This window comes from Schistocerca gregaria, chromosome 6, assembly GCF_023897955.1.
Source record: "Schistocerca gregaria isolate iqSchGreg1 chromosome 6, iqSchGreg1.2, whole genome shotgun sequence".
Classification (NCBI taxonomy): Eukaryota; Metazoa; Arthropoda; class Insecta; order Orthoptera; family Acrididae; genus Schistocerca; species Schistocerca gregaria.
Genome location: NC_064925.1, coordinates 476,965,898 through 476,981,587, shown reverse-complemented (window position 1 = coordinate 476,981,587; position 15,690 = coordinate 476,965,898). Strand labels below are relative to the sequence as shown.

Below are 15,690 nucleotides of genomic sequence, written 5' to 3'. Positions count from 1 at the left end.
CCATCAGCAAAAGCTGGGAGATATATCCAAGGAGCACACTGCCTTAATGAACTTGTTGGAAGCAAATTTACAGAAACCGACAGATGGTCCATTTCAGCCAATTATTGCTGAAGCCTGGAAAGACTACTGCAGTAAAGTACTGCAGCTTGAACATGGTTAGTGGAACTGTGACAGCCACATCAGAAATGTTATTGATGAAGGAACTGTTAGTGTTTTCAATTCATACACTACTAATGGCTCTGAGAATGAAGAATCACCCCCAGATGGTGATAGCAAGTGACTATTGTACTTTTTCCATTCTCATATTATCCTGATAAGATTGCTGACTGTTAGAAAACTTGGGCAAGTAGTTCGTACACTGCCCAAAACATAAATGGAAAAAATTACACTTCAGGCAACATATGTAACTGTTCTTCTTGCATTGTCTGAAGTACATCACCACTGAACAACATCAATAGTCTGAGGACAAAAAATTTTGTGATAATAGACTGGAATAAAAGAAATATATTATACACTTCGTGGATCACAGATTTTATTCATATGTCACACCTTAAGAACAAGTACCACATGTCATGGTATAGATTTTCTATACAATTATAAATCTGATCTAACCACTGGCTATACTTCTGAAATCTATTAACTCAAAAAGTGGGCGGAAAATTCATGTTATAGTTCCAAAATGTTATTGTATAAATAGCACATGTGCATTTTTAAATGATTTTGCTACTACAAATTTAGAATTGGATGTTACAACAGTATGAAGTTGAATAACACTCAGGTAATTGAAATTAATTACAATTTTATGGAGAAATTTAGATGAGTTAACATTTCAGTGCTGGTCATTATTTCTACAGAAGTGCTACACCATCAAATGTCAGTCTTTTACCCTTATAACCAACAGGAACTTTCTGTTAACCCCTAAACTTGTGGCCATACAATTAATGTGCCATATGCTAGGCCAGAGAAGACCCGCAACTGTTGGAAATATCTTAGTCTTGTCTACTTCGACAGATTTCCTGAAAGTGCCTACACGATGCCAGTAAATAAATTTATACCTAGTCTTGAGACGGATGAAAAGTAAAGGAACTAATTCTTAATTCTGCTCAAGAGTTCCTTGAGTGTTTGGCGAGACACTCACATTCCTTATCAGAAGGAACAATAAATTAACAACAAACAAAATATACTTCATTCTGTGTAACTATTTTAGTACTGTTTCATGTGCCTATTGTCATTTAACTGTTCAAATATTTGTTATATCTGTCATTTACATAATTATGAAAGTCAATTATCTTGTAATGCTCTGTTAGGAAACTTTGTTGTTGCCGTCATATACTTGAATATGCAATGTATCTAGCTTCCATTATTTTCTTGTGCTTAATGACATTTGCCATTTTTGTATCATCATCATTATCATTAATATTAATATTATTATTATCATCTTCATTATTATTATTACTGTGTTAACTTTGAAGACACTGATTGCACGTAAAGATGCTCAAAAGTGAAATAAAACATTTGAATTCGTATTTGTTCCCTGCACTGTTATCACTAGTTATCCTGGTCTATTCTATATGATTCAATCCATGCAGTGTACCAGCTCACATATACCTGTTCTATATGTTTGCAGAACAATGACAAACTTGCCAATATGAGTTAGTGGATACATACCAACAGTGCACAGAAACTGTGGTACATGGTCTACTAGCACACTACCTTTGTTACTCATCTCAGTACAGTACATCCACCCTCTCCTCCACTGTTTTACCTCCCGCTCACCTCCTCCTTTCCCTGCCATTTTTTTTTCCTTTTTTAGTTTTCTAGTCTTCGCCCCCTCCCCTTCCATCTCATTGCTAAGCCTCAGTCATTATGTTACACGATATGTTGTCCCATCTTTCACTGCCCTTCTCCAAATAAATGTACTATTGTTCTGAAAGCTCTGGATTTTTTCACCTTTTTGCATATAACAGTTAGATTAGTCACTTTACATATTTCTATTACTTTCTGGTATTAACATTTTCTGTGCAAACTGTCAATAAAACAAACAACAGTAGCCCTACTCTTACTATCTGACAAAATGGGGCGAAACTGAACAATACATAATTTAAACAGAAAAATTCCTGGTTTAATTTTCTGATGACTCTTTCCTTACATCAGATTAAGAAAGAGTAAGACATACAGCTGCCGGAGGCAAGAGAAAGCCACTCATCCTTAAAACAGAGACAAAAATGGCTGGCTATCTAAAATTTATCACTTTTGGTTCCTATCCTGCTCCTTGAAGCCTAATTTATGACACGGATTAACTTTACCTTTGCTATGGCATCTGAAACAATCTTACTTATGAAGTCCCTTCTGGTGTCAGTTTCTCTCCCTCTCCTGATCCAATACCACAATTTTTATCCCTCCAATCTCTGTAGATCTTGCTCCTTCTGTATCCAGCTTCATTTATTTAATGTTTCTTATTTTCCTGATAAAGAAGTCAATTTAAACTCTGACACTTAAAATACTGAACTTTATCAGTTGTCCTCATCCTACACATGTTTCTGTGTGTGTGTGTGTGTGTGTGTGTGTGTGTGTGTGTGTGTGTGTGTGTGTGTGTGTGTGTGTGTGTGTGTAGTTCCTCTTCTGTCTCAGACATTGTTAATATATACTGGAGTTTGCTGTTGAGCTGAATATGCAATTTCTTAGACCTAATATCTTACTTGGAAAATTTATTTTCATATGATGAACCAGTGTCAGGCTGAATCATGTACCAAATGGTGCCAACTTCATTGCTTCTGGTTTTCATAAAATTTGCAAAAATTTCATGAGAATAACTTGCTTGGGATCTTGCTGGTTCACGCCAATCTAGAAGACCTTTCACTGCCACACTTGCAACCTGAAACAAATGATATTTTTGATGTGAGTGTATATTGTACTTTACTTCAATAGTTGCTGCTGATGTGTCTTATCTGCTTAGTGCCTGTCAAAGAAAAAGAATTGCATATGTGCTGTAAAATTAGAGGTATATTCACAATTAACACAGTTACTGGACATACCGGCAACATGAATTCTTAAACTGTGATTGAAGATGATCTGTTAATCTGCAGAAAATTATTGTCCAACAAAACATGTTTATCATTTTATTTTAAACTTGCTGAAGTTTCAGACTTGTTGCTTACACCCACCAGCAACCTACCACCCTCAATGTACAAACACACTATCATTGCAGTAAGGAAGGCACAATATCCCGTCGAATGAAGACTGCATCACTCCAAATCAATGCCCAGAAATAGCCAAGCATTGCTAAGTCCACCAGAGAGCATGTAGCACACATCAGCCAGCTGAGACAAGTGAGGCCGAGACAGGTCACAGTAGTCCTTAGATTAGTTGCTCTTGTTTATCCGTGAAGTGTAGCACTGGGGATGTATCACTCTGTGCAGTCCCCAGCAACCTCATCAGATGTATGCGTAATTATATCGGTTGATCTGGCAGTACGTCCAGCTACAAGATACCTCCTCCCTGGAATTGCCCTTAGGGCTGCAACCATCCTAGCAAGTGTCAGGAGAGTGTGGCGGGAGCAGTACGACCTGCTGTGAAAACTGCTCCTGAAGCTGGCGATGTAGAAGAGCCACTCCTGGGTCCATCACTGGACCTGGAGGAGGAGATTGTAGTATCATTGCCACAGATACTACTACAACACCGCGCCAATGCTAGGTTGGCAGCCTGTCGTCTGCCGAGCACAGCGCACTCTAGCAGGCTGTGCAGCCTGACGGAACTGGAGTGTGCCTCGTTCACTTCTTAGCTAGATTTCAACCTAGGCAGATGCACTTTCATAATCGGCCCTCAGCCAGTTCTGTTTGCATTGATTCTCTGAGGAGGGTCCATCAGGCTTAGTCCCTGAGAATATGTTGTGTTAGTTATAGCCGTAGCTGCAGTCCTACAAACTACTGAAGATAAGTAATTTTCATTGTACTATGTGTTTCTTGAATAATAATCCTTCTCTCTAACAGTGTGCCGTACTGCATATTATTGCAACCTGGACTCGTTCTGCTCCTATCAACTCGGCCTCCTACTTATTTGCATTTAGTAACGAGATGAAAACACCCATGTGTATTGCGCCTCTAAACAGTGATACACAATAAATAAAATGGCGACGAGTCTGGTCCCTTCTTTCTGAGTTCACTAAACTAGCTGTGATTCTGGTTCTATGCTTCCGTGTTGGTCCACTTAGTTTGGCCTAGGTTGGCAACGTGCTTTTGCCCTGCGGACACTTGCTTGCTCAATTTTCTGGTTTGCCCTCGTCTGCAGTATGATAGTTGCTACCCGCTTCATGGATTTGATTGCTTCCTGTTTGTTGCACCACGGCTTCGCAACAAGAACAACCTTCCCTGCCCGAGCTTTTACAATTTCAGACACGGCAGATGACGCAGTTGCTCAGAGCGATGCAAGGACTAGTGGCCTTGCAGACTACAACGGCACAAGCAACCACGCTGTCGCCGCCGGTGCCTCCACCACCAACATCGGCACCACCATTCCAACTTTTCAACCCTGACACGGAACGTTGGGACGAGTACCGGACTCAGCTTGAAGCACACTACGAGGCCTACAACATTGCAGGTAATGCGCGGCTGCCTTTCCTTATTGCCCACGCTGTTGAGGAACTGTATCGCATGTTAGTGAAACTCTTCCCCACCTCCCACCCAGAAGAACAGTAGTATGACGACGTGCTCCGCAAGTTGGGTGCACATTACAAAGAAAGTGTCAATGTCATCACTGCGCGTTATAAGTATTTTTGCCTGCGGTGTGAACCTGGTCAGACTAACCGCTCGTTGATTGCAGACTTGCAAGGGCTTATGTCTGACTAACTTTCAGTGTGCCTGCAGACTATCCTATGCAGATGTCATGGTCAAAGACGCTATCTCACAAAATGTGATGGATCATCACCTCCGGCAACAGATCCACAAATTTAAGAACTCTACTTTGCAAGAAGTGTTAGATTTGCTGGATCGCCAGGACACATTGGACAGGGCAAATTCCGCGTTCGATGCACGGTTAGTGCTTCTCACAATAGGCCCGCACACTCTGCTTTGCTGTGGCTGGCTCTGCCACACCACAAGCAGGTGCGTAAACAATTTGCTAACCATGCTTCCGCACCTAGCCTCAAATCTTGCCCTAAATGTTTTAGTGCTCATACCCAGGACAAGTGCCCTTTCCGTCGGGCTCAGTGATTTCTCTGTAACAAAACAGGTCATGTTCAAGCTGTGTGTTCTAAACGGATCTCTCACCCCACTCACGTGTCAGGTTTGTGTAATTCGCAGCCGAATCGCCGTAACGGCTCTCGCCGTGGAACTGACTTTGAGCAACATATGGACATTAGTGCTATCTTTGAACAGACTTCTACGCCACGTGCGTCCCCACAATTCCTCAAACACTCCAATCGCATTGATCATGGTGCACGCAAACTGTTTGTGACTCTCCGCATTGTTGAACGTGCTGTGCGCTTGCAGTTAGATATTGTTTCTTCAGTTTGTTTATTGAATCACAAGACTTATTCATTGCCTGGCTCACTGCTGCTCGTTTTCCAAGCTGACTGCTTTCACACGACAAGAAAGTTTGGTGCTTGGTGAGTGTAGTGTACAGGCCATGTACGGTGCCACCACCAGAACAGTGACTTTCCATGTCATTCAATCGCGTGATGCTACAAACATTTGCGGAATGGATGCATTTGAACTTTTTGGCCTCTCAGTGCAAGACAATGTTCTGTCCCTATCAGCTAGCGACCACAATGACAGTGTTGACTCCCTTTGTGCATCCTTTAGTTAACTATTCTCCGACAGCTTGGGCTGCGCTTCTAATTTCGCTGTACATGTTGTAGTTAGAGACAGTGCTATACCTGTGTACCGGCACGCTTGCCCGGTCCCGCATGCACTACGCGACGCAGTAGCTGTGAAACTCGTGCATTTGAAAGACGTTGGGGTTCTAGAACCCGTGTCTGCCTCACCCTCGTCGTCACCAATAGTGTGTGTTAAGAAACCTAATGGTCAACTCCGCATTTGTGCAGATTTTAAGTCCACAGTGAATCCCCAGACTGTTGTGCTACTCTCCCTTTGCCGCACCCTGAGGACATATTTGATAAGTTGTGTGCAGGGAAGTATTTTCTATGACTGATTTGAGAGACGTGTACTTCCAGATTCCGCACGATGACTCATCGCAGCGCTACTTTGTGATAAGCAATCACTTGGGACTGTTCAAGTTCCGCCGACTTCCTTTCGGTTGCGCTTCATCGCCAGCTATTTTTCAGTCGTATTTGCAGCAATTGAGTGCTATGGCTCCAGGATGCTCTAATTATCTAGACGATATTGTAATGTCAGGTCACACCCCTGAAGAACATTTGCAGAACTTGAAAACTTTGTTTAGTGTCCTTTCACAGGCTGGTCTCAAATGTAACAAGAACAAGTGCATGTTTTATTCAGACTGAGATAGAATACTTAGGCCATGTGATTAATGGACGAGGTATCCACCCCTCACCATCGCATCTCTGTGCAATCAGAGACTTGCCGGTGCATACGAACTTGAAGGAACTCCAATCTGTGTTGGGAAAAATTACTTATTATATTCGCTTCATTCCTAACGCTGCTCAGATAGCAGTGCCTTTGCATCGCCTCTGGCATAAGAATGTGCCTTTTGTGTGGTCTCCGGATGCTATGGTCATTGTCTTAAGAGACAAACACGATATGCCTTACCGAACCGTTCAGACTCCTGGGTACAGAAGGGCCCCAATGCAGTATGGTGATGCATCCGTGACTAACACAAGTCGTAAGTGAGACTGTTACAAGGTCAGGCATGGGGCAGTTTGGAGGCATTGTTGCCATTTAAGAAAAGCTTGGTGACACTGTGGACTACTGGAAAGCCATCCCATCTCTTTCCTCAGCAGCTGATTCAACAGATAGCCTATCATCATAATTTGTGAGATACATTGAGCATAATTTTTTATTTTATTTATTCATCCATTCGTAGACAATAAATATTGTGTGGATGTTGTCCAAAAGTTCACAATTTATGGGAAAGGAACATGCAAAATTTTACATTAAGTAGTACAAAGAATAATGCACACAAAATTGACTGAATACAGCCAAAATATGCCATCTTGGAACCCTCTGCAGAACAAACATTTGCAATAATTCTAAGAGCAAAACAGGCTGAGTTACGTTTCTGCACGTGTTTCATTACATGGTCATTAAAATTCAGATTTTCATCTACATCAATCCCCAGCAATTCTGATGAAGCCACTCTGTCTATGGCCTTGTCACCCAACAACAGATCGAGATTTACATTTTGACATATTTTCCCAAACTGTATGTAATTTGTTTTATTTGCATTTAATGTCAACTGGTTTGCATTGAACCAAGTGTGAACATTCTTTATTACTTTATCAGTAGTTGTTTGCAGCATTTGCTTTGGTGCACCTATCACACTAGTGTCATCTGCGAAGAGTATGGCCTTTGTTGCTCCATCTGAGGTGTGAATGTCATTTATGTAGACAAGGAACAATAAAGGACCTAGAATACAACCTTTCGTGCTCCTATTTCCACTTCTTTTTGCATCTGATACTAAATTTATTTTGTGGTTGGACTGATACTAAATTTATTTTGTGGTTGGAGTAATCTGACATCAGTCCGTACAATTCAAACATCTTTTTCCCTGCCCCATGAATACCTAATGCTTCCAGATTGTTTTTAAAGAATGCTGTGATTGACATTGTCAAATGCTTTGGAGAGATCTAAATTTATTCGTACTATGCTATTGTCTTTTTGTAGATTTTTGATTATTTGTTCAGCATAGCACATTAGTGCTGCTTCTGTATTTTTACCTGCCTGGAAGCCATGCTGATTTGATTTCTATTTAGTAACACAGTCATTTAGATATTTGTTGATTCTGTGCTTCATTAATTTTTGTATTATTTTGGAAAATGCTGGAAGGAGGGATATTAGCCAATATTTTATACCTTATGCTTGCCGTTTTTGAATAATGGCTTCACTTTTGACATTTTCATCCTTTCCAAAACATTCCTTCATTAAATGATGAGTTGGCTATGTATGCCATGGGCCTTGCGATTTGCGCAGCAGTTGTTGTTATGATATAAACAGGCACCTCATCTACTTCTGCTGACATTTTAGGTTTCAAGCTTTTTATTACTTTGAACACTTCATGTTCATCTGTTGGGCCTATCCCCATGCTACAAGCAGCTTTTGGAAATTCTGGTTTTTCTTGCTTTGTAAATTTTGAGCTTAATGAAGTTGTTGCATTTATGAAATAATTGTTGATGTAATTTGGCAAATCTTGAAAAACATTGAAATTTTCTGTGTGTTTATCCTGGTCTTCGCATCTCTTTCCTGTTTCAGTCTTCACAATAACCAATATGGCTTTTGATTTGTTATTGGACTGTCTTATCAAGTTGTCATTACTCATAAAATTTGCCTTGGCAATTCCTTTTCGATATACTCTCTTGTAATTCTTAATATATTCTATGAACTGTGGATCTGTCTTCAATTTCGAATTTAGTCTCTTTAGAGTTCCAGAAGAAGTTTAGATGTAAGCTGTGATCCAATAACTTGGCTTTGTATTGTGATGTGTTTCTTGACAACTTCTTTGGAAAGGACATTTCGAAATATCCCATGAAAACTGAAGAAAAGTGTTATATGCATCATTCGTATTTGTTAGGGACAGCACTTCTACCGAGGACTCACTAGTTAGGATATTTGTAAGTTCTACACAGTTTTCAGTGGAAAATTTTCTTTTATACGTGAAGAACACTTTTTTTCTTGCAGTGGCATTGAATGAATTTTGAGGACAAGTTGTTACTTCTACTTCTGTGGATAGTACATTTAAAGATATAGATATAAGACTATTTGTATTATATGTTATTTTTGTGGGTTTGTGTATGTGTGGAAACAGATGGAAACCACAGAACAGATTTAGGAATTGATTTTTTAGTCTACTTTCATTCATAAGATTTATGTTGAAATCCACCCAGACAACTATGATGGCTATTTCAATAAAAAGACTGTTAAGCAGTGTTTCTAACTGATCAATCCATATGTCTGTATCCCCAGTAGGTGGCCTGTCGATTGATATAACTATAGCTTTGCCCTGTATTTCATACAACTGTATAGCTGCTGCTTCAAATTATTTTCTACACTCAATGATTTAGCTTCACGCCACTTTTTGTACCTGATACTTGATTTAATAAAGATACATACACTTCCATTTTTGGCATTTTTTCTACAACAATGACTATCCAACTTAAATGGACGAATATTAATGCTACTTGCTTCAAAACTTCTGCACCAATGCTCAGTAATTTCCAAGAATGATTGCCTCTCGAAGTCACGGGGTCCAAACGATACATATCAAACGAGCGATCCTAAATCGATGACGCGACTCTGGTGGCGGGCATTGTGATCGATTATTTGTGATCGTCATTGTTATCTGTTTTCAGTCATTCCCTTAGTTGCTCTAAGTCACAAACCTCCGGAATTAATGGCAAAAAGTGAATTGTAGCGTACACGTCACATGGACTTTCACATGACAACGAATAACATAAGCAGTCTACTTTGTGATTACAAGTATTTTTTTAACGCTATTCTTTTGTCGTTGCTGTAGTGACCACCGTAAACATACTCATAATGCCCGCCACCAGAGTCGCGTGATCGACTTAGGATCGCACGTTCGATATGTATCGTTTGAACCCCTGACTTCGAGAGGCAATCATTCTTGGAAATTACCCAATGCTCTCTGAGCACATGCAGTCAATGTTTGCACCACTTATTGCTACCTCAAGTTCTGGTGATTTATTTCTGAGATACTGAATATTTAGGCTTAAAATCTGCAGGTGACTGGGATGAGAACTAGTTACAGTTTTATTAACGTTTTGTGCTGTCATGTTCATTCCCGTGTCCCGATGAGATACCAAATATCCTTGAGGACAGGTTTCCTGCACCTCTCGGATCACACCTGTACAGTGGGCTGTGGTGAGATGCTTGTCTCTGCTGCTAATGTACTTAATACTGCCATTTCTGTTGTTGTCGTTTTGTTGTTGTTGTTGACGCTGTTTCTGATACGATAGTAATGCTGCTTCTGACGCTTGAAATGCTTTCTTGTGAACTTTCAGTCTTCTCATTTTTCTCGTTTTCGACTAAAAAGATATTTGGATTAGTGATGGGGAGCTCGTGAATGAGTCGTTCAAATGAACGACTCACTCCAGTAAAGTGTGAACTAACCGCTCAATTTCTATGAACTGGTACTTCAAACTCTCCACAAATAGCACACTCCAAACCTTTTTCTAGTTCACTCACTCTCTTCCCCTCTCCCACAACATTGGCGCCATGTCACTCCTCCCTTCACTTCAGTCCTCCCTCTACTGCCTGTAGACGAATCGCGCGGCGTTTGTTGGGAACGATAGGGTTACGAGGGGTTAAGGAGCGTCAGCTGCTTCCTGCAGTGCTGACATCATTACCCGTTTTGAATCTGGAGGGTTATTATTCTCAACAAAAATTAAATTTATAGGAAAACTTCTAAATAATTACTTAACGTAGGTATATAGACTTTGTGACAGTGGTAAACATACTCACTCTATTTTGGATTAATTTTTAAAAGGAACATAAAATTGGACTGCATTTCGTTGGTAGCCCTAGTTTTCAGTCCATGAATACAACAAATAATGTTTCATTTGGCAGACAAAGACTTTTTGGGCGCTTCATGAGGAAACGTCGAGCAAGATTAAATGTAATACCTTCTTTATGTGTGACAGGCTTCTCTGTTTATCTTTCCTTTGTCCCCTTCGACCATGCTCTATTTAAGTTAACTCAGACGCTGAAGAGCGTAAAACGTTGTGTGCACGTTACTGCATAGTTCGGCCATCTGTTGGTAAAATTATGAAGTATTACGAAACTATTGTACGAGCGAGGAGAAACGAGCATAGTCGCGTCTGAGCGGCGAACTGGACAACTTCGCCAGGCTTCCGTACTTCATGAATGAACTACTTCATTTGAACGCTTCACGGTAAAGAGTGAAATAAATGAAGTAGTTCACGGGAATGAACAAGTTCGACCCATCTCCAATTTGGATGATGAGGAACTGTAGTTCTCTTGTCGTTCAAATCGCTGTCCACTGTTCTTCCTGTTAACACTTCGTCTGCTGGTGCTGATGATGGTTCTAATGCTCTTGCCTCTTTTAGAAGTGCTTTCGTTAAGGAGTCTGGTGATGGCGATGCAGTTCTTATGGTTTTGAATTTATTTTGGTGGTTTTTTATTTCCTTGGTTATCTGGTTTGCCAAATATTCTTTCCCCGAGCCATTCAGCTGAAGTCCGTGTTGCTTATGGAATCATCCAATATTGCTTATATCAGCACATTTCACAGTTTTACAATGCCTGCAAATTTTTGCAACCTGATTGTTGGCACTTTTTAATTCCGTATTAACACATGACTGACTATCTTACAAGATCATAGCGATGCGGAATATTGACCATTACTACACATGTATAAGTGAGGTTTCTGAAACACAGTTTAAGATCGCCCGTCGCACTCGCTGTTTCTTTTTGTAGACGTCGTTTGCGCCTCCAATAAGGACAACAAAGTCTTTATCGTGGAGTTTTACCTCTGCGGATGCAGTTATTTTTTTAAATTTCGCCGCTCCCGGTTTCACTATAGCACACGAATATCTTAGGTACTCGCAAGTCCACGACCATGGATGGCTGTCTGATAGCACCAACAGCTTGCTGTTATTGAAGTTCACAATGTGGGAATAGTTTTGTATTATTTTACTAAACACTTCGACACAATTTTTGGTCGGCATATTTACATTGACCTCATTCACGCTTGTTTGCGTCAGTAAATTTTCTTCTACCTTATTCACAGTGCCTTTTTGCTTTTCCCACCGTTCGTGCGAACTACTGTATATTTTGCATAATAGAACGCTGAAAGAAGTTGTATTTTAACAGATTACATTTTACCCTGGCTTTCAGAAAGACTGAAAATACTGTACTGGCCAGTAGACTTAGCCACTGTTTCCATGTTTCGATACAGTGTATCGATACGTGGAACTGTTTCATTGTTTCGGAACGGCTGTGGTTCACTGTTTCGAAACAGTGGTGTTTCATTCCGGCCCTGTCTCAGATAACCGGACCAGATTCGATCTCGAGCCAGACACAGAAACTGTATCGTTGTTTCAAAATAAGGCTGTTTCAGACCACCTATGCTGGGAACGGACTAATTGTATCGAAACAGTGATGTTTCATTCCGCTCTGTGTCGGACGAGATTCGGGCTCGGCACTGGTACTGAAACACAACATAACACTTAATGAAACACTTTCAAGAGTGTCCAAATCTTTTTGACAAGCAATAGCATGAAAATTAGGATATCCGCATTTAAAGCTTCGTTTCTAGCTGACAGTCCTATTCCGTAATGGCGTAACATCTGCTTTATAAACACTAACCAAACAATAAAACAACACATACTATTCACATTCAAAATAATAAATATGTGAAAATCATTCAGTTAAATTACACTTTTTTTATAACATACGCTCCTCTGTTCATTTACAGTAATCATATTAAGAAACGCAAGTAAGCCTACAACATTTTGAATAAAAAAAGGCGTAGAGTGACAGTTTTTAGACATATACATAAATTTGATGTAGGTATAATTGCACGCAATCTGTTTGACGTATCACTCATAGTGTAATGGTGAACGGGAAGGGCTGGGGAGCATTGTGAATTTATAGCAACGGTTCGAAACACCGTGAAAGACAAAATTTTTTCTGTTATATTTTGTTATTTATTCGATTTATTTGGCGTTATTTGTGAATCTATAGTCAATGTGTCTATTATCCACAATGATTCCCTTTGTGTGCATAGATATTAGCAGGATGGGTATATTATCCATACTAACGGAATGTGGGAATCCCAGTAGCATATCCGTAGTTTCTGCAGTTTGCTCCCACCTCCAGTTCCGTTCGTGGCGGTTCTTCTGTCTTCAGCAATGACTGTCCTCAGCCAATTGAAGTCGCACGACACGAAAGCAGTGCATTTGGTGCAGGAAATACGAATCTGCCAATACGCCTAAGTTATAGTTTCATACTTTCTGCGCCATGATTAGCCCTCTCGCACATCATTTGTGTTTATATGGACATACTTATACAGTAGACATTCAAGATGATAAAATGAGTAGATTTATTAGATTACAAAACACAAACTGTTTCACTGTTTCGAAACAGCGTATCGAAACATTAAATTGTACTGTTTCATTTGTTTCGAAACAGTTTCAGTTTGCCCATCTCTACTGGCCAGATATTTGATTTATGGTCCTTCTGCGTTTTTGCTGCAACTGCATCATCCAGAAAATTGATGCAGTGCGGAATGTTGGTAACAGTTTTTTTATATAGTTATTTCTGAAAGACTGCTGGTATGCTAGCACATGGTGTACTCGCGGATAAATGGAAAAAAAATCGGGATTTTTACGGGTTAAAAATGTGCGTTTTCCGTATTAAGTGACAGTATACTTTCCCTCTGAACTGCAAAACTTATCATTCCTTTGAATTGTTAAGGTTTTCTACAACGGCGTAGTACACTGAAGTCGAGACTGCGACGTGCTTTTGTAAGCCAATCACAGATCATGTCACGTGATGTAGCCAGCCGATGAATGCAAATATTCAGAGCACAGGGCACGAGGTGTAGTTAGCCAATTGCAACATCACTGTTAGGTAGCGCAAACACACAAGCTGGAAAAGTTAATGTTTTAAATTAGTGTACATAGTGTAGATACCCGGTACAAGTAAAGCTAAGCTTTCACATATAATATTTGATTTTTTCCCCGTGTGTTACAATTTAAGATGCACAACACAAACGTGCATGAAAAATTTTAAATAATGACATAAATGTCTGGTCTTCTGGATTAGAAATTCTTCTTCAGTGCTGTCTCTCAAAGTGTTAAGCTTTAAATGAAAATGATTTAAAAATTCAAAACACTACTCACACGTAACATAATTCATCTTGCGTGAAATGAAATTTACGTTGAAAGTAACGCTTTTCACGACCTTTCGCAATATTCTCCAATCAGCAGTTGTCAGAGAGCGCCAAAAAACATAACATTACTGCGCGTGTGCAGCTCCGATGACGTAGGAAGCCCGTATATTCGTGCCAGGATTAACATTAAGTCATAAACGAAACCGGACAGCACAGGCTACTCCAAGAGTATTTCGTAAACCATACTGAAATGCAAAATTCTGCTTAAAGTCACATTCGTATGTCCAGATTCTCAAATAAGTATACCAAAACTTCGTATTAACCTTTTCACTATGGTTTTCGGGTGCAAATTTTCGTGGAGTACCAGTACTGTTCGGTTCTTTATCATGGCATAATGCCATACGTGCCCAAGGATGACGACGTGCACTTTAAATTCAGCAAACAGTCGAAACTAAGCAATAGTATGGAATGGAACATTTCTTTCAAATAAACCGTCTCTTCGGAAAAGATCAACAAAAGCTAAATATCTTTAGCAAAATCGACAAAAAGAACTTCGTTGTTCGACGGCCAAAACTACGGAAATAAAATCAGAAATCTGAAACTAATAACGTATTTTAGCCTTCCGTAATTATGTGACTGTAGTTCTCGGTCCCAGAAATCTATACCTAAACACGGATTACGTGGAACTACTGCTCTCCCCACTACAACTCAAGACTGTTCTGCGCATCCGCTACACTGGTTACTGGTAGCTTGGGAGCTCCAGAAAATAAATTTCTGGGTAGCATCTGGCTGCTTGTTGCTACTGCTGATACTTCAAGGTGACGGGGGCGGAAGAAGTTTCTGCTCATACTCGACTGCGCAAGCGGATGAGCCCGCTGGCAACTGCTCAAACGAAACAAATGTAAATGATCGTGACGTTACGCTCGCCGGAAGCAGTTTTTTATTATTATGTATTGATAAGAAGTATTTGTTAAGAAGTACTGGTTGCCGTTGGCAGACATTTGAGTGTGCACTGCGTTTTGTTGTTGTGAATTGCGCATTTCCTTGGTCACTTAAGTGTTTTTCCCCCTCCCATTTATGTTTTATTGCTGCAGTTTTATTGTGCAGTAGCTGGATACAATAAAAATCTTTGTTCGCGTGTCTGTTCCTACCAGTAAAAAGTAGTAGTAGTAGTAGTAGTAGTAGTAGTAGTTGTTGTTGTTGTTGTGGTCATGGTCTTCAGTCCAGAGACTGGTTTGATGCAGCTCTCCGTGCTACTCTCCTGTGTAAGTTTCTTCATCTCCCAGTACCTAATGCAATCTACTTCCTTATGAATCTGCTAGGCGTATTCATCTCTTTGTCTCCCTCTACGATTTTTACCCTCCACAGAGCCCTCCAATACTAAATTGGTGATCCCTTGATGCCTCAGAACACGTCCTACCTACCGATCCCTTCTTCTAGTCAGGTTATGCCACAAATTTCTCTTCTCCCCAATGCTATTCAATACCTCCTCATTAGTTATGTGATCTACCCATCTAATCTTTAGCATTCTTCTGTAGCACCACATTTCGAAAGCTTCTATTCTCTTCTTGTCCAAACTAGTTATCGTCCATGTTTCACTTCCATACGTGGCTACACTCCATACAAATACTTTCAGAAACGACTTCCTGACAAATCTATACTCGATGTTAACAAATTTATCTTCTTCAG

At 40.1% G+C, this 15,690-nt stretch overlaps 1 protein-coding gene across 2 annotated transcripts in view; it reads right to left on the bottom strand.

The window, feature by feature from the left end:
* LOC126278308 (selenoprotein N-like) overlaps positions 1-15,690 on the bottom strand; it is a 104,620-nt gene that overhangs the window by 59,123 nt on the left and 29,807 nt on the right. For both annotated transcript variants that reach the window (XR_007550684.1, XM_049978323.1), the window contains exon 3: positions 2,700-2,875. Coding sequence is in view for 1 of the 2 variants with exons in the window: in XM_049978323.1 (XP_049834280.1) it covers positions 2,700-2,875 (176 nt within the window). In the remaining variant the exon portion in view is untranslated. The remainder of the gene's footprint in view (positions 1-2,699; positions 2,876-15,690) is intronic.